Source organism: Gopherus flavomarginatus, chromosome 3 (assembly GCF_025201925.1).
Source record: "Gopherus flavomarginatus isolate rGopFla2 chromosome 3, rGopFla2.mat.asm, whole genome shotgun sequence".
In the NCBI taxonomy this organism is placed as follows: Eukaryota; Metazoa; Chordata; order Testudines; family Testudinidae; genus Gopherus; species Gopherus flavomarginatus.
In genome coordinates, this window is record NC_066619.1 from 181,356,789 (window position 1) to 181,376,790 (window position 20,002).

The following is a 20,002-nucleotide window of genomic DNA, read 5'->3' on the forward strand; positions in this document are numbered from 1 at the left end:
CTCTGGACTAGCTGTGGAGGGATGGGACTTCCTCTTCCCCTGCAGGGGCCACTCTTGGGGCAGGATCAGACTCACCTCTGGGAACCTCCCCAGACTGCAGTGACCTCCATGGTGGTTATACCGTGACCCTCCTCAATAGCCTTGCAACCCCCGCTATGGCCCCCTTTTGGGTCAGGACCCCCACAGTTACAATACTGAAATTTCAGATGTAAATATCTGAAATCGTAAAATTTACTAGTTTTAAAATCCCATGACCATGAAATTGGCCAAAATGAAGCGTGAATTTGGTTGGGCCCTAATCATGGCATGTCTGTCCCACAGGTACAGGGCCCACCTGAGAGCCAAGGAAATACAACAAGGAGTCCGGTGGCACCTTAAAGACTAACAGATTTATCTGGGAATAAGCTTTCTGAAGAAGTGAGTTTTTTTCACCCACGAAAGCTTATGCCCAAATAAATCTGTTAGTCTTTAAGGTGACACCGGACTCCTTGTTGTTTTTGTGGATACAGACTAACACGGCTACCCCCTGATACTTGATACTATGCAAGGAAATACAGGACACGAGTGTGAAAACTAAGGAAGAGAGTTTACTTTCATAACGCGCACTAGCACGTGTGGTACAATGTCAGGCATGGTACAAATCAGACAAACGGTGCTTTTCAGTTGGCTGTTACTGAAGTGCCGCCTACGCGGCACGCACATGGCTCTGGGCGAGGAGGTGTCCCGGGTGGGATGGGTGAGTGATGCTGAAGTAGCGACAGACTCTCGTGGTGGCTGGTATGAGGCCATGTCATCCTAAGGCACTTGGCCCCTCCATCCCTGGTGCCCTTTTACTAACAGACACATAACACAGTCTAGCCACAACCACCACAGCGGCCCAGGCGAAGACCAGGCATCCCAGCGTTCTTGCCCTGAGCAAAGATGGCTGCCGGGGCGGGACAGAGAGCAACTGACCGCGTCACGTGGTTAGCGCGCTTGGGACTCGGCCTGGCGGAGTCTCCGGAGAAGTTAGGGCAGGAAGCGGAAGTGACGTGTTAAAGAAACGCCTGCGGCGAGCCCGCCTCGCTTACATGGCGATGAACAGCCGGCTACAGGAGATCAGGGAGCGACAGAAACTGCGCCGGCAGCTCCTAGCTCAGCAGGTAGCGGGTTAGACATGAGGGAATGTAGGGGCCGGGCTGGAGCACTCCCGGCGGGCAGCTCCCTCGGGAGTCATCTCGGGGGCCCGGACCGGGGGGAGGGGGAGGTGTCTCAGCTGCTCGGGCCCCGCCCACACACCTGCGGCAGGCGCGCTAGGCCTAGCGATGGCAGCTACAACTTTGCCCAGCGCGCCTCCCTGTGACGTCATCACCCCTCGGCCCCTGGTGGTTAGGTCCCGAGGGCGGCGGTGGTTAGGGGGATGCGCCCAGCTGAGGAGGAAGGGGAGGGGAGGGGAGGGGGTGCAGCGGGCCCCGGGCCGTGCCGTGCCCGCGTGTTTCCCTGCTCCCGATCCCGACTCCGCTGCTGGTTTGTGCTGACCGTAGCTCTGGGAGCCAGTGTCTGAGTAACTGTTGCATTGCGAGGGGTCAGTGATCAGAACCTCCCAGGTAGGGTGACCAGATAGCAAGTGTGAAAAATCAGGACTGGGGTGGGGGTAATATGAGGCCATATAAAAAAAAGCCCCAAATATATATATATATATATATATGTGTGTATTACCCCTTCCTTCAGTTGGGAGCTGAAAGTGCGGATAGTATTGGTGCCGTATTGAACAGCAAAGATGATCAGAGGGAAATCGCTGAAACGAGAGAAACCTGCAGGTCTGTATTGAAGCAGTTTTCTGTTAGAAATCAGTTTTTGTTCAAACAAACAAAAATAACAAAAAAAACAAAACCCTATAGTATTTGAAGGGGGAGGGAAGAGAGCAGGATCAGTTTCATAAGACAAGCATTTTTTTCCCATCCAGGTTAACAAAAGTAAAGAAATGTGAGTCCACATCAGAAAAGAAGAATTAAAAAAAAATTTCAACATCACAGGCCTCTGGTTATAAATCTTACTGTCTTACTGAGATTCTTTATCTGTTCTAAAAATAGCCTTGCTGTAGTTGTCCATACTTTTCCTATCTTTATAGAACTCTATTTCTTCCACTTGTGATTGCAAAGGGAAACCTTAAAACAGTTCTTAATTCAGTAGGAGAGAGGCCTTTGTTAGATCTGTTTAACTAGCACTTGGTAAAACGGTGGATGTTGAATTGAGGTGGTGATTAGCCGGTCATGGAGGACCATAAAAACAAAAGGTAAAATTGTACAGCGCACATCAAAACAGAAATAGTAAAAGAAATACCCTAGCCAACCAAGTTGTAACAATGTTGGAGCCAAATCATGTTTACCATAATCACAGAAGAAATCGCTTTGAAGTGATTGGCTGCTTGTTTGAGTAAGGCAAGCAGGATTTAGCCCCCATCTTCAAATTAATGCTTGGAGAAAAAAACTAATTTCAGTTATCCCAGATTTACACTGATTAAATTCTGACTTCAGTAGGAATGATTACAGGATTTACACTGCTTCAAGTGAACTAATAATCTTACCATTACACTGCAAAGTAAATGTGTTATTTTAAGGTTCTAACAATATAAACAATTAAGAAAATAGAACTCTTTTAACTAGTTCTTTTGTCAGTAAGCTGTTGCAGTATGGCATTCTGAGAAAGGTGGTCCCAAACGATTTTAGGCTTTATAGATTAAAACCAGGCTCTTAAAATTCAATTCAGAAACCAATATGCACCCTTTGCAGATAATCCCAGATTATGAAATATGTTCTAATGTAGTGAAGAAAGAGAAATTGCTTTATATCTATGATTTTCCTATGTGTTTTTAGGGCTTCTTATGATACTTTAGCACCAAATGCAAAACGGAAATATCCAGATGAGGGAGAGGCTGATGAGGAAGAAATTGAAGAATATAAGGTAAAAAGGCAGTGAAATAGTCCAAGAAACAGAATTTTTTTTTAAGTGGGGAACTTCCTGTGCTGAATGATAAAATATTAGTTTGTGGGAAACTTATTTCAGGAAGTCAGTCACTAAAACTGTTAGATTGTATTTCATGCTGTTACCAGATTTGCCCATTCCTTTGTGGTACGCTCATTTATTAGGGTTACTCTTCTGTTTGTGTGGGTGGGTGGGTGGGGGGGGGGGTGTCTGTAATACTATCCATGTACTGCTAGTGTCACCTGTGTTTTCATATGGAGCTCTACTTCTCCCTTCTGCAAGTTCCCTCCCAATGAAGCTATTCTGTGGGACCTAGGTTCCCCAGGGTTGGAATCCTCCAGCCCCAGAATCAGATGCATACACGTGCACAGTCCATCAGTACAGTCAAGCTGACCCCTTATATGTCCCTGGATTCAGTAAGCTGGGTCAAGTAGGATTTCCAAGCTGCCACCTTTATATGCCCCTGGACTCAATAGGCTGGGCCAAGCAGCACTTCCAAAATGCCACCCTTATATGCCACAGGTACTGAACTAGAACAGAGTAAGCCTGAGCAGGCTGGGTCAAACAGCACTTACAGTTTGCCACCCTTATATGCCCCTGGATTCAGTAGTCTGGGTTGAGCAGCACTTCCAAACTGCCACCCTCATATGTCATAGGTTCAGCATGTCCCTATCCCCACTTTCATGTTACAGTTGTTCTGGTAGTAACCCACTTGATGAGCAAACCCCATAGTATTTTTGGGTGCTACAGGGATCTTTAGATGGGGCACTTCAACTATCCAGATATATGTTGGGAAAATAACACGGCGGGTTACAGACTATCCAATAAATTCTTGGACTGCATTGCAGACAACTTTTTATTTCAGAAGGTTGAAAAAGCTACTGGGGAGAAGCTGTTCTAGACTTGATTTTAACAAATAGGGAGGAACTCGTTGAAAATTTCAAAGTAGAAGGCAGCGTGGGTGAAAATGATCATGAAATCATAGAGTTTGCAATTCTAAGGAAGGGAGTACAGCGAAATAGGGACAATGGATTTCAGGAAGGCAGATTTTGGTAAGCTCAGAGAGCTGATAGGTAAGGTCCCATGGGAATCAAGACTGAGGGGAAAAATAACTCAGGTGAGTTGGCAGTTTTTCAAAAGGACACTATTTAGGGCTCAAAAGCAAGCTATTCCGCTGGGTAGGAAAGAGAGAAAATGTGGCAAACCACATTTTCTTGGCTTAACCACGAGATCTTGCATGAGCTGAAAAATAAAAAGAAGTCATATAGAAAATGGAAACTAGGTCAGATTACAAAAGATGAATATAGGCAAACAACACAGGAGTGCAGGGGCAAGATTAGAAAGGCAGGCACAAAATGAGCTCAAACTAGCTATGGGGATAAAGGGAAACAAGAAGACTTTTTATGAATACATTAGAAGCAAGAGGAAGACCAACGACAGGGTAGGCCCACTGCTCAGTGAGGAGGGAGAAACAGTAATAGGAAACTTGGAAATGGTAGAGATGCTTAATGACTTCTTTGTTTCGGTCTTCACTGAGAAGTCTGAAGGAATGCCTAACATAGTGAATACTTATGGGAAGGGAGTAGGTTTAGAAGATAAAATTAAAAAAAAAGTTAAAAATCACTTAGAAAAGTTAGATGCCTGCAAGTCACCAGGGCCTGATGAAATGCATCCTAGAATACTCAAGGAGCTAATAGAGGAGGTATCTGAGCCTCTAGCTATCATCTTTGGAAAATCATGGGGGATGGGAGAGATTCCAGAAGACTGGAAAAGGGGAAATATAGTGCCTGTCTGTGAAAAGGGAAATAAAAACGACCCAGGAAACTACAGACCAGTTAGTTTAACTTCTGTGCCAGGGAAGAGAATGGAGCAAGTAATTAAGGAAATCATCTGCAAACACTTGGAAGATGGTAAGGTGACAGATAATAGCCAGCATGGATTTGGGAAGAACAAATCATGTCAAACCAATCTGATAGCTTTCTTTAATAGGATAACGAGCCTTGTGGATAAGGGAGAAGCAGTGGATGTGGTATACCTAGACTTTAGTAAGGCATTTGATATGGTCTCGCATGATATTCTTATTGATAAACCAGGCAAATACAATTTAGATGGGGCTACTATAAGGTGGGTGCATAACTGGCTGGATAACCGTTCTCAGAGAGTAGTTATTAATGGTTCCCAATCCTGCTGGAAAGGTATAACAAGTGGGGTTCTGCAGGGGTCTGTTTTGGGACCAGCTCTGTTCAATATCTTCATCAACGACTTAGATATTGGCATAGAAGAGTACGCTTATTAAGTTTGCAGATGATACAAACTGGGAGGGATTGCAACTGCTTTGGAGGACAGGGTCATAATTCAAAATGATCTGGACAAATTGGAGAAATGGTCTGAGGTAAACTGGATTAAGTTTAATAAAGACAAATGCAAAGTGCTCCATTTAGGAAGGAACGACCAGTTTCACACGTACAGAAAGGGAAAAGACTGTCTAGGAAGGAGTATGTCAGAAAGGGATCTAGGGTTTATAGTGGACCACAGGCGAAATATGAGTCAACAGTGTGATGCTGTTGCAAAAAAGGCAAATGTGATTTTGGGATGCATTAAGAGGTGTGTTGTGAGCAAGACAGGAGAAGTCATTCTTCCGCTCTGCTCTGTGCTGGTTAGGCCTCAATTGGAGTATTGTGTCCAGTTCTGGGCACCGCATTTCGAGAAAGATGTGGAGAAATTGGAGAGGGTCCAGAGAAGAGCGACAAGAATGATTAAAGGTCTTGAGAACCTGACCTACAAAGGAAGCCTGAAAGAATTGGGTTTGTTTAGTTTGGAAAAGAGAAGACTGAGAGGGGACATGATAGCAATTTCAGGTATCTAAAAGGGTGTCATAAGGAGGAGGGAGAAAACTTGTTCATCTTAACCTCTAAGGATGGAACAAGAAGCAATGGGCTTAAACTGCAGAAAGGGAGGTTTAGGTTGGACATTAGGAAAAAGTTCCTAACTGTCAGGGTGGTTAAACACTGGAATAAATTGCCTAGGGAGGTTGTGGAATCTCCATCTCTGGAGATATTTAAGAGTAGGTTAGATAAATGTGTATCAGGGATGGTCTAGACAGTATTTGGTCCTGCCATGAGGGCAGTGGACTGGACTCGATGATCTCTTGAGGTCCCTTTCAGTCCTAGAATCTGAGTCTATGAATCTGTTAGCTTAGATAAGAGAGGAGTTGCTGCAGAGTAAATGGAGAATCCAAAAACACAAAAGAGTTAAGTTCAGAGAGAGGGAGAGAAGCAACCAGCTTAATCGTAAAAGTTATTTATTGAATAATAGTGATAACCACACACAGAGAGCCTAAACAAACATAGCAGTTACATTATTATATGCCTGAGGGAGAAAAGAAAACGGAGAAAGAAAGCTGGGGTCTCACCACTTCATGAAGCTTAAACTGGTTGGGGTTCCCAAGTGATGGTGATTGCTCAGGGTCCTGAGTGCTGGAGACAGGCAGAGCCCCCTGCATCATCAGTCAGAAGAAGATGAAGTCCCAGTGGAACTGATGCAGAGTTTGGATCTAGGCAGCAGAACACTTACCTGAGTGTGGGTAGTGTTTTTTTGTAGGGAAACAGTGGTTCAAGGGAGAGCACTGGATTTGTTTATGAGTAAACTGATGACTCAAGGTTTTCTTTAGGCTAGACAATAGGAACTGATCATTCCTGGCTTTGGGTGGTGTTCCTTCAAGGGAAATCACGATGCAATTAGGCATCTTCAGTATTTTGATATCTATCAAGGATTCATTACTAGAATTGGTCTGATAACTACTGAGCTGGGTGTGTGCAGGCATAAGTTCAGTAACATCTGGAGCAGAGATCCCCCATGATGCTGTGCTTCCCTGCTTTTCTGGTCCCAGAGTTCAGTGTGGTTCTTGCCTTGGAATCTCTGTTCTCCGTTCTGTATGCTAATGGGAGATGCATCCCTGTCCAATCTTTGATGCAGATGAGGCTAGGGGAGTTGCCTTAATCCTGTCACCCTTGTCAGGAGGGGTTTAGGTCTCCCACCACCTTTTCATTGCTTTCTGTAAGTCTTTCTTCTGATCCGTTTTGGTTCAAGCAGAGGCTGGGTGGTGGTGGTGTGTGGGGGCCTTCATGAGACAGACAGGCTGAATACTGCGTCCTGGTTCCCCAAGAACACAGAGCTGACTGGTATCAATGCTATTGATATGCCTCATGTAGGGCTGTTTAACATATATATTTAATAATTAGGTGTCTTCCATGGGTCTTTGAGCTAGCAAGGAAGCTTAGGTGATGATGAGAACCCCTTTGATGCAGTTGTGGTGCATGGTTCTAGTCTCAGTACATGGTAACATCTGAAATTTAATTATTTTTCTCATGGGGGTTGTTAGAATATGTACACTATTACGTGAGAATATGGGTGGTATTGGAAGAGACAAGTCTGAATAGATGTGGAAGGGCAGAGTTAAGAGGTGGATTTAATCATGGTTTTCTACATAAAAGTGCATTCTTGTTGGTTGTTATAACCTTAATACATATTCTTCATAACTCAGATAGATGTAGGTTTCATTTTTAGAAGGTTACACACTATACATTTTTAAACTGATTTATTTTGAAAACTTTTCAGATTATTTTTACAGCTATATCAGAAAATGAATGATTGTTTGGTTATTTCATTTACCAAAAGTAATTGAAGCAGATGTTTATGAAGTCATTGGAAGGTGAACTATCTCCAATTCAACAGGTTAATCATTAATATTTGGAGGATTTTCTTGCCATGCTGTGTTAGGAGGCGAACATCACCAGACAGACATTTGCATTGTTTTATTTAACTAAAGCAAAAAGTATTCTGGATTTTTTTTCTTCAGCAGCAAACATATAATATTTTAACAAAACAAGCATATGTCCCTCGCTTCTCACATTTATCTCTAAACTATTTCTCCTTGTCCAGATCTATTCTGCCCCCAACAATATTCATTGAACTTTCTGAAACTTTACACTTTTAGAGAGAGGCAAGGGATTGACTCTGTCTACACAGATATGCATGTGGACAATAGAGTTAAGGTCTCTTATTTCTCACCTTGATATATTTATTTAAAAACATTTTTTCTGTTAACAAGCATGTTATTTCTGGAGACACAAATCCACAGTTTGAGAACTGCAAAACTAAGCATCTCTGATGGTATCTTCTAGACTGAGCATTGAGTCCCATTGGATAGATAGAAAGATTAACCTAAATAATCTGTACAGAAGCCTGTTGAACCCCCTAAGATTGGGTCCCTAATCCATGAGCTTATTGGAACTCGTTTACAAAACTTTTACATAAGAACATAAGAACGGCCATACTGGGTCAGACCAAAAGTCCATCTAGCACAATTTCCTATCTACCGTCAGTGACCAATGCCAGGTGTCCCAGAGGGAGTGAACCTAACAAGTAATGATCAACTGATCTCTCTCCTGCCATCCATCTCTATCCTATGACAAACAGAGGATAGGGACACCATTCCTTACCCATCCTGGGTAATAACCATTAATGGACATAACCTCCATGAATTTATCTAGTTCTTTTTTAAACCCTGTTATAGTCCTAGCCTTCACAACCTCTTCAGGCAAGGAGTTCCACAGTTAGACTGTGCGCTGTATGAAGAAGAACGTCCTTTTATTTGTTTTAAACCTGCTGCCCATTAATTTCATTTGGTGGCCCCTAGTTCTTATATTATGGGAACAAGTAAATAACTTTTCCTTATTCACGTTCTCCACACCACTCACGAGTTTATATACATCTATCATATACCTCCTTAGTCTCCTCTTTTCTTTTCTTAAACGTTACATGAATATATTGTCTCATTCTATTGAATTAAAATTCATAATCCCTATTCTGTGATGAGATATCTTGAGCTATAATGTACCTTAATGAAAACTGTCTTTAGATAGGTTTTTTCCTCAAAAAGCATTTTATAAAAAAAAAAAAATCCAATTTAAATCAAAAACATTTGGGGTTTTTTTAAAAAAATTTTTTAAATCATTGATTTTTATCCATCCTGCGAGTATGGTGGGGAAGAGTGAGCAAAACAATGGACAGATTCAAAGAAAGGTGTGATGTGGGCAGAGGAATTGGTGAAGAACCTGTTACTAGTAATGTTGCATGAAATGAAATTGTGTGATGTACGTGTTGAGAGGCCAAAGAGAAAGAGGTTGCAGTTACCAAAATGGGAAATGAGTTGTTGGCCACGAACAATTATTTTGCAGTACAAGTAAAACAGATTGGTTTTTAAAAGTGGCAGGATTGGTTTGGGGTGAGGTGAGAGAATTGAAGATGACCCAGACCGTATGGGCTGAATGAGAGGGAGGATGAATGTTTGTGTGTTCAGCAATTGCAAGAGAGTGAGTTTGTTAGGAGAAGAGATCAGGAGTGTCTTTTGGCTATGTTTTGTTTAAGGCAGTGGTTCCCAAACTTGGTACGCAGCTTGTTCAGGGTACGTCCCTGGCGGGGACTGGCCCACGCCGCTTCCTGCAGCTCCCATTGTCTGGGAACGGTGAACTGTGGCCACTGGGAGCTGCGACCAGCCGTACCTGCGGATGCTTAGGTAAACAAAGTGTATCGCGGCCCACCAGGGGCTTACCCTGAACAGACCGTGAACCAAGTTTGGGAATCGCTGGTTTAAGGTGATGACAGGACATTAGGAGAAGTCAGGAATGATTATATTTTTACAAAGGAAATGGAAGTTAAAAGTCAGTCTTCCATGCTCCCCCTTATTCTTGGGATACCTACCCCAAACATACGTGGCAGCCTATTTCCTTTCTTTCACTTAAGTGCTTCCTAAAAATTCACTTCTGACACATCAGATAAATGATGGCTAGAGACAGTTAAGCCAAAAATTGACTATCAAGATATGTGCATCTTATTGATTAGCTGTGATCTTATTCTTGTTACCATTGTCCTTTTCCTTATTTTTCAGTGACTTTCAGTGCATTGTGTCAAATAAATATGGTATGTTGTTTGATTTGTGAGATGCTTAGTGTACTTTTGGGTGCACAAAAATAATAAATAATCATTGGAATTGGGAGAGGCACTAAAACAATTGTTTAATGTCCACTTATGTATGTACAGTAAGCTAACTATGTCCTGAAGAAAATACTTTAAATATGCCAAGGGCTCACCTTAGTTTACTTTATTTTATTTTTGCTTTCTTTGGTCCGTTCAGTGAATGTATCATTGGAATAAAACAAATTGACAAATCTGTATAGACATTATCAATTATTTATTGTATGTTCTGTTAAACTGAATTGATTTCTCTCTCAAATATTTGTGACTAAATCACATAAAATTCATACACTGAGGTTCTCATCAGTGCCATCTGAAAAATACTTAAAAACATACCCTTAATCAACCTGTTGCTTCTAAAATGGGTGACCAGTCTGTAGCACTATTGCTGCATTTAGAAAATAGCTAAATTCACGAATAAAGCCTAATCCTTGGGACCTGTATAATGTTTAATTATTAGCATGAGAATCTTGAAATTACCAATGGAACCCCGATAATGGAGCAATGTACTGTCTTGTATAGACGCTGCAATTTTTCTGATGGGCAGGGAGATATTTATTTAATAAAACTTCGGCCTTTGTTTTTGCTTAGTATTTTTCATTGTTAGCTTGAGCATGTTAAATTTACTAATTTAGTCAAGTCTTACAAACTCATTGGTTTAAGTCTGAATCTCTATTAAATGTAAAAGTTAAAGTACTCCTTTTTAAAAAATGTCTGTACACTAGACTGAATATTCCCCTTGGGGATAACACTAATAAACCAGTTATAGAATGGTTTATGAAAACAAGAGACAATTAGTACCGATTCAAGTTTTCCTGCTTATCTCCCACTGCAATCTGGATCTGCAATACTCTTAGTATTCTTCTAATCCCAGAGCTATAGTGATCATAGATGTCTAATAATGCCTACTTATGTTGTGGTTTTGTTATACAGACAAAACACTGCCAAGTGAATAATAGAGACTAAAAAGCTCATTGTGTTATCTAAAACATGGCTGAGCCCAGGTTTTCAGAAATGAGAAGTAGTGCACTAAATCATTGCCCCACCCAGACACCTGGGAATTTCTGATACTGAAATCATGTTGCTTAAGATAGAAGAGCCTTAGCTAGTAATGTAGATAATTCACTAATGTCTAATTGCCATGTTAACATTACTGAAGTAAAAGTAAATAAAGAGAAACTTGTACTTTTTGAGTACAAAGTCAGGGTTTTTTGTGTGTTTCAGGAGTTGTTGTTTCAGAAATCCTGTCTGTAGCAATGATATTTTTTCTCCTCTGTGCCATTTAAAAAAATTGTTTAACGGCTAGAATTAAGGAATAGAGAGGTATTTTTATATTGGTATGTCTCAAATTTTGTTCTGTGAACTGCTGATAGATCACACAATGCTACTTCTACCTGCTGTAGCCTGTTTTACTATTTGTATTGCTATAGAAGCCAATCAGTTTTGGGGTCTCATTGCCTCGGCAAACCATATGAACAACAAATTAAATATTCCTTGCTCCAAGGGGAGCTTGCAGTCAAAGGCCTAGACCCCACAATCGACTTAAGGTGAGCAGACCACCATAACTACAGAAAACCAAGAGATTGGGGGCAAGGGAAGAGGGGCATCACTTCTGGGTGAAAATTGGTGAAGGTTACCTAGGTTCAAAGATTTAACCACTGTCCCAGTGAACTTCTGTAATAGGCCCATTTTTGGTTTTTAAGACCAAAAAATTAACCATTTTCCCTTATTGTATGTTTTCAATTATAATATGAAACTAAAGAGAGGGCTGACTGTCCTATATTTTCTCCCAGTGTAGTTACTCTGAAGATGCATGATAAACCCATTTGGTTTATACAGGGCAGGTGGCAGGAGCTTGTGTTCACAAGTAGTACGCTGAGAGTGATGTACTGAGCAGAATCAACTTCTGCTCTGGACACTGTTGTACTTTAGATTGTGACTGTACCAGATTGGCATCCTTCCAGTTTTGTAGTCGAATGGGAGCATGCGTACGTGATGATCACCTTTACAGGGAAAAGAAATTTCTTGCAGTCCTTTAAAGGTGGCATCCTCTCTTGATCCACGGTTAGCCAGTCACCCTTTTTGTAAAAGCTTTGAGTTGTTTGTGGGTTAGGTATTTTTTGAAGATATGTGTTGGAGTGTATGATGGGCTGTGGTGACTCGTTAACGCATGAGCAGTAACTCACAAGAGGGAGTCTTAATTGCTAAAGCTTTCCAGTTTCCCCTGCACAAAAAATTAAATTAGTGGGTATAGATAAAAAGGGAATGTAAACTCTTCAGGATAGTGCATGTCTGATTTTTGTGTTGTGTAAAGCACCACATAGATTTATGGTCCTTTATAAATGCTGCTTATCTTGTTACTTATTTTCAAGGCCTTGCTGGTAACCCAAACTACTTAGTAATGAGAGAAAGAGTGCCCTTTTTGGCAACATGTCTGGTATATTTCTTTTCCGAAACTGGCATTGGAAACATTCATGATCTACTGTTGCAGGAGGCTTATATTCATAGACAGCCCACTTTTTCCTTCATTAAGAAGCGGAGTCATAATGAGGAGAGAAACAGCATGTGCCTACATGCATATAAAATCTGCTTTATTCCAAAGGATGAAGTAGAGCTGCATCAAGATGAAGAGAACCTGCCCTACGAAGAAGAGATTTATAAAGATTCCAGTACCTTTCTGAAGGTAAGCTACCTTTGCACCTTGCAATCATTGCTCTCCCATCATGTGGTTGCATTAAGCTGTCTCAACAGCTGAAGAGGTTTGAAATATTTTATGGGATGAACTTATGCCTCTGATCACGAGGTTAATGAAGGGTCTTTGTGGATGACATGAAATTAACCCTTGGTCTTTAAATTATTCATGAATCACTTGGCCAGTATCTGACTCGAGTGCATGTTATCAGCTTGTTCTATTTTTTTGCCTGTTTCAGGCTTTAAGCAAGCCATAGTATCAGTGAACCTGTGCCAATGGCTAAAATTTATAGTAATATATAACTTGTGTATTGTGGAATTTTTACAGCGTAGAACAGGGGTTCTCAAACTGGGGTTAGTGAGGTTCTTACGTGGGGAGTCATGAGCTGTCAGCCTCCACCTCAAACCCCACTTTGCATCTAGCATTTATAATGATGTTGTTAAATATATAGAAACATGTTTTTTTAAATTATATGGGAGGGTCACACTCAGAGGCTTGCTATGCGAAAGGGGTCATCAGTACAAAAGTGTGAGAACCACTGGTGTAGAATGATATGTTGGGGAAGGGGCAGAACAGTATTTTGTAAGCTAGAAACTTTTCGCTGTGTGGTATGTAAAATCAGTTGGAAATGTGCATGGCCTGAATCATCTCTCTCCCTTTTTGTTCCTGTTTTTTCTATAGGGAACCCAGAGCTTAAATCCTCACAATGATTATTGTCAACACTTTGTGGATACAGGACACAGGCCACAGAACTTTATCAGAGATGTGGGTATGTCAGAATAGCCCAAACAATCAACTAAGAAAGTTTCTTGCTGTTTGCTGTAATATAGCTTCACCTCTCCCCCACCCCCAAATGTAATTGCTTGTATTTGGGCATACACTCTTTTTTGGTATTGAAAATAAGAAAGGGAATGGAAGAGAGTTTCTCTTTTCTTCCATTTATAAAATTACCTGGGACTTTGTTTGTGTCATATCAGTTATATAGAGGTAGGAAGATGCTATTGCCCACTTTATTTTAAACCATTTAGTTTTAAAAGCTTTTTAATTGGTGAATTTCATGTTCTAGTGTGGTGTAGTGCAGTGGCTTTCAACCAGGGGTCCATGAGTCATTTCAGGGGGGCCATGGGGCCCCATGGCTGAAACCTGGAGCTCCACATTCTGGAGCCTGTGCGGGGCTGAAGCCAGGAGCCACAGGACTGAATCCTAAAGCTTGGTGCCCCCTCCCCAGTGGGGCTGAGTCCCCCTCTTAAGTTATAATTTTTGGTTGCCCCCCAACCTGGACAGGTTGGATGGCCTGCTGAGGAGAGTCGGGGGGAAGGTGGTGTTCCTTCACTGGACTCCAACATGTGGAGCTGGCCTGAGCCCCGCTGGCCCTTGCTCCCCCGCATCCCAATGGAAGTCAAACTGTGTTTATGACTGAGGGCCTCTCTGCCCCATCAACTGGGCCCTAGAGTTTTATAGCATGCTGGGGGGGGGGGGGTGCACGGTGCGGTGGGAGCTTTAAAAAAAAAAAAAAAAAAAAAAAGGTTGAGAATCTCTGGTCTAGTGGACTGATCAACTGTCCCTAGGTCCCATGGACAGTTTCTTAATCTTGGTTTAGTGATTGGTTTCACTGTGCTGCCCCAGAGAACTCCTTTGACATCTGTGCATTCCATATAAAATGGGAATAATACTTTGAAAAGTAAGTAAATTCTGAGAATTCATTAGTAGGCCAAATTCATTACTAGTTGAGAAGAGCATAACTGTTTAAGTCAGTGTAGTTTCACATGTTCAGGCCAATGCTGAATTTACTCTACTGTTTGAAAAGTGCTATGTAAGTGCTAACTGGCTCTGTGTTTTGAGTTTGTAAAATTAAAACAACATCCTTTGGTCCTGTTCTCCAACATGGATGTCTCATGGCAACTTAGTTTAAAAAAAAAAAAAATCTCTGAAATATTTTTTCTCACCTTGAACCAATTATAAGACTGTAAGATTTTCAGTGAAATGATCCTGTGTTTTTACAGCTCTTAGCACATCTTAATCATGGCATCTGGGTGCCACCTCAGTATAAATATACTATCACAGTCTTCTGAACACTTCAAAAAATCTTTTGGCATAGGGTATTGAAATAACAGGTTTTAGATAACTAACTGCTTTCCATGATAAAGAGTATATTCATCTTGACAGCTCTGATTAGCACTCTTAAGAAAATCTGCATATTCTGAGTTAGGTATATCTATATTCAGAGTGCATGAAATGTTCATATGCTTGAAAGATTTATTTCACTATTTTTACCAATTAGAATAATGAATAATCTGTATGTCTGAAGATAACTGAATGATAGCTTGCCTTTTTGATATTTGTTCTGACTTATTGTGTAGCCATGAAAGGAATACAGAATAAATGGAATTGACATTGTTGTTCTGGTGAGGTGTCATATGCCAGTGACTCTCAACCTTTCCAGACTATTGTATCCCTTTCAGGAGTCTGATTTGTCTTGCATACCTCCCAAGTTTCACCTCACTTCAAAACTACTGGCTTACAAAATCAGACATAAAAATCCCAAAGTGTCACAGCACACTATTACTGAAAGACTGCTTACTTTCTCATTTTCTCCATATAATTATAAAATAAATTGTTTGGAATATAATTGTACTTATATTTCAGTGTATAGCATGTCAAGCAGTATAAACAGGTCATTGTCTGTATGAAATTTGAGTTTGGACTGACTTGGCTAGTGCTTTTTATGTAGCCTGTTGTAAAACTAGGCAAATACACCTCTACTCCGATAGAATGTTGTCCTCAGGAGCCAAAAAATCTTACTGAAACTGCACTGGATCGAACTTGCTTTGATCTGCCGGAGTGCGCAACCCTGACCCCCCTGAGCGCTGCTTTATTGCATTATATCCGAATTTGTGTTATATCGGGTCGCATTATTTCGGGGTAGAGGTGTATCTGGATAAGGTGATGTACCCCCTGGAAGATCTCTGTGTAACCCTGGTTGAGAACCGCTGTCATATGCAGTTGGGTTCTTCTGTAGCAAAGAAATCTATTTGAGGATCAGGTGAAAGGAGTCTATGGACAACTGTTTCTCCGGACCCTCACACTTTGCAAACATAAGACTGGAGAGATCATAGGTAGCTTTCTTTTTCTCTCTTGTTGTAGGCACCAAACTGCCACTTTGGGGCTTTTAAAACTTTTAACATCAATATTTAATTTAATAAATTTAGAACTTTTAATAAAAAAATTTGGTAACTACTTAGGGTCCTGGCCACAGTCCCAGTTTGTCTCCATGTGGCAGCTCTTCAGGCATCAGAACAATATTTGCTCTGTTTATATCCATGTACTCTGGGAAATCTCACTGATACTTGGGCCTGCATCACAGTCGGAATATCTGACTGCCTCACAATCTTTAGTACAGGGTGGATTGATTTCAAATCAAGATGATTTAAATCACCAAATGAAAAGTCTTGTTTTATTTCATTGATTTTAATCAGCTTTTCCACTTGCACTTAGAATGATTTTCTTTAGAAAATAACCACATTGGTTGTTATAACCATTAAAACATGTTGATTTACAGCTAAATAGAGCCTTTACTCAAGATTTGATAAATCTTTTTGTTACCTAAGAGGGTACACTATGACCATGAACATTTATTTAAGCAATTATACAGCTTAATATTTTCAGATTCGTATTAATGGTACATTTTTAGTGTGTTAGAAAATCATGAATGATATATTGGTCATTGGTAATTAACTTTTTGCTCATGATTTGTGTCAGGCTGCCTTAGAATGGTAACTGGAATTTAATTAAACACACAGCAGCATATAAAATTTATTTTATATTAACAAAACAATCTTTAATATTTTGGATATATACACTTCTCTTATTAAAATATGTTTCACATTTATAACTAAACGATTTAATAAAGAAACAGAGGGATTAACTGTAGTCAGTGAATTACACTGATTATTTAGATCAACTTGGGAAATTTTTCGAATATGCCTAAGTGCAAGTTCCACCTTGCTTAAGTCTCTTGAAAATGAGATGACAGCCTCCTAAGTTACTTAGGCTGTCCTTCAAACTTTTAAAACTAGTTGATCTCCAGCACTCCCTCTTTGTTTTTATTTGTAGACTGGAAGAGAGAGACAAGTTTTCCTACTTTTTAATTCCCAGTTGATTTCTCAACTTTGAATGAAGAAAATATTATTTCTGTGCCTGCAGAAAAGGTCACTGCAGTCAAAAGCTGGTTTAGCACTTACTTCAACAAACTCTGTTTCTGGGGTGCTTAGCTAGGGACATCCACCAGTTCAGTAGTGAGACTTTCTTTAAAACACAGTCAGCAAACATGTACTGCTTGAACGGTTCGCCTCTAGCCCTGAAATGTATTATGGTTGGCATGGTTAATGATGATGCCCATGTGTTAGCAGCTGCATCTTCAGCAGCTAGGCATCGACCCTCATACTTTGGGTTGAGAATATTGGCAAGAAAATGAGGCGGGGTGAGTGCTTGATCCACCCCCCCCCTTTATTTTTATTTATTTATTTTACTTCTGTCAGGTTGTTTTTGGGTGTCTTTCTTCAATGACTCTGGAAGTTCTTTCTAAATTTCAGCAGCATCAGCAATACAGAAGCAATCTTTCTGCAGTTTATCCAAGCTTTCAGTATTTTCCTCATATCTTCCACATTTCTCTTTAGTCTGTTGTTGACTGTTTTGACTGTGATAGTTCCATCCGTTTTGTCACAACTTTCTTCATAAATTGTCATTAGAATAGGCCCGTTCTTAATAAATAGCTCAAACTAGTCAACCACTGGATATCATTGTACATCTTGGGGAACAGTTAGTTTGGATCCTCCTGCTCTCATATGTGAAGCTGAAGCCAAGTGGTTGTTAGGGAAGAGTTTGCAATTTCAGCGACACTTTCCTTTATTCCTAGAGGTGTGCTTAAGTCTTTGGCTAAAAGATGCATTAAATGAGCACTAAGCTCATATGGTATAAGTTTCTGATTCCCTTCATTATCTTCTTGACTTGCTACATTTGCAGCATTGTCTGTGATAAAGCTATGTACCTGACACGCATTTTTGTTCGTAGTGTGTTGTAGCTTTTACTGCTACTACTTTTATGTGTTCTATTGTATGGGTATTTCCTGATGTATTAGTTGTTTTTGCAAGATAGACAACCCCATCTTCTGTTGTGTCTCTCTCTCTCTCTCTCTCTCTCTCTCTCTCTCTCTCTCTCTCTCTCTCTCTCTCTCTCACACCCCCACCCCCACCCCTGATCATTTTGTACCCATCAAGACTCAGATTAATGAATTTCCTGTCGATGTTTTTCTCAGCACTGTTCAGTTTCCTTCTCATACACTGTATGCAGAAACTTTACAGCAACATCTACTTCGTGGAGTGGCGTGTAGCCAGATTGTAATGATTGAACTATGTCAATTAAATGTTTGTTCTGAACAAGTTGAAAGAGAAAATTCGATGCATAAATTAACCAAGCAATCTTTTCATCTGTGGAGACTTGCTGGAATCTGCCAGTCCTGATTATGAACTCATGGTTTTGCTGAATGATGAGGAAAATCTTTTTTGATATAGGTATTGTACTGCCTGACGTTTGTTCAGTTGCAGCATTGCTAGTGGTACCAGCCGGATGGCTCTGCAGTTAATGGTATTGGAGATGATGGACATTTGTAAGCCCTATGTCTAAGCTGGACCCTGAAACAAAATGGTAAAATAAAGTCCCTCACTCAGAGTTTTTTTCAGTACATTGCTTTAAAAGAAATTGTAAATGGAAGAGCCTTCCTACTGCAGCTGTTTGTTTTAGAATTTAAATGATCCGATTCGTTTAAACAGAGTTTTATAGGGAAAATAATAAATTATAAGGATTATCTGAATCTACTTAAACCCTTATCTTTAGGAATGTACCAAACAGCTTTAAATTTTTTTTTTAATTTAAAAATTCATAAGTGCTTTATACAATTTTAATTTTAAACAGGAAATCTTCACCTAGGATGTTTGATTATACTGACCAATAAAAAAAATTGTTTGAGAAGTCCAGCAGTAACAATACAAATTTAATTGATAAATACTTCCACAATAAACTAGCATGCCAGTTATATGTTGAATGCAAACATTTTGAAATTCATAAATAAGAATTCTACTGTAAACATAAATTTATGACAGTCTAAATTATTTACTCATATGGTAAGACATGGTAGGGCTCTCCATAAGAATGGTGCAAAAATAAGTTTACTAACCAGTTGATCCAGATTGTTTAGACATGTCCACATCATCATCTTCAAAGGCATTGCCTTCTGAGGATGATTTTTCATAACATTTCATTCTGACAATCAGGTTTTGCATCTCTTTGTTCCACTGTTTGCATTCGGCATGTGTTCCTTTTTTTACCCGGAGGTACAGGGAAGTTCTTGAAAATATTCCCATGACCTGCAGCCATGGCAGTTCTTTTTCCTCCAGTTTTCAGATGCTGAAATCAACATGAGACTGCACACGCTAAAGGAATAATGTCCCTTTTTTTTTCCCCATAGTGTTCTACTTTGACCCCTGTGTTGCTCTTTTCAGGTTGCGCACTCTGCCCCTTTTCCCATGGTACTTAACTACCCCCCCCCAAAAAAAAAATAAATAACTAAATAAAAGAACTAACAACAACCCAAAACTTCTGCTCCTGTAACCATCATGCCTTTTGCATTGCAGTATTTTATTTGTTTAGCAACAGCGAAGGAGTTAGTTGAGAAATTAATGGATTTCTATTTATTTGTATCTTTGTGTACACGCGCAAGGAGACAAAACAAGGCTATTTACTGGAACTGCCCTGAACCATCCAGAAGCAAGGTCTGGTAGTTAATGGGCAGATCAGTGTTTTTTCATGAGCAGGAGAGTAAGTTTCCATGATGGGTGAAGTCATAAATATTCATAATTTGAGACCTGAACTAGTCAGAGCTCGGGTTAGGAGAAGCTATAAAATAGGACAATGAGACAACACAGGTGGGCTCAGTGGATGATCCTGGTAAGATACATAATAGTGTTTCCAGGAGTCAGTGGCTGGGTCTGAATGCCTGTGATGACTTTGCCAATCTCTTGCGCTCAGTAGCGTAGCCCCTGGCTCCCCCCACAGGATAAAGCTGTTAATACAATACATGACCTATTGGAAGGAAGTTAGTTATAGTTACAAAGCTTGACAAAGGTTAGATGTTTTCCCTGTGGTTCTTTATATATAAAAGCAGCCTTTGACTCAAAGCTTTTGATAGAGGCTCATGGATTCATATTTGTTTTTTATTTTAATGTTTTAAGAGACTAATTTGATCAAGTATCAGAG

The 20,002-nt window shown here is 40.3% G+C and overlaps 1 protein-coding gene across 8 annotated transcripts in view; it reads left to right on the forward strand.

Moving 5' to 3' along the window:
• Positions 1-1,026: 1,026 nt before the first annotated feature.
• METTL14 (methyltransferase 14, N6-adenosine-methyltransferase subunit) overlaps positions 1,027-20,002 on the forward strand; it is a 65,585-nt gene continuing 46,609 nt past the window's right edge. For all 8 annotated transcript variants that reach the window (XM_050946532.1, XM_050946531.1, XM_050946537.1 and 5 more), the window contains exons 1-5: positions 1,027-1,142; positions 1,711-1,799; positions 2,856-2,943; positions 12,602-12,682; positions 13,373-13,460. In XM_050946532.1, the coding sequence (XP_050802489.1) occupies positions 1,071-1,142; positions 1,711-1,799; positions 2,856-2,943; positions 12,602-12,682; positions 13,373-13,460 (418 nt within the window). In that variant the 5' untranslated portion in view covers positions 1,027-1,070. The remainder of the gene's footprint in view (positions 1,143-1,710; positions 1,800-2,855; positions 2,944-12,601; positions 12,683-13,372; positions 13,461-20,002) is intronic.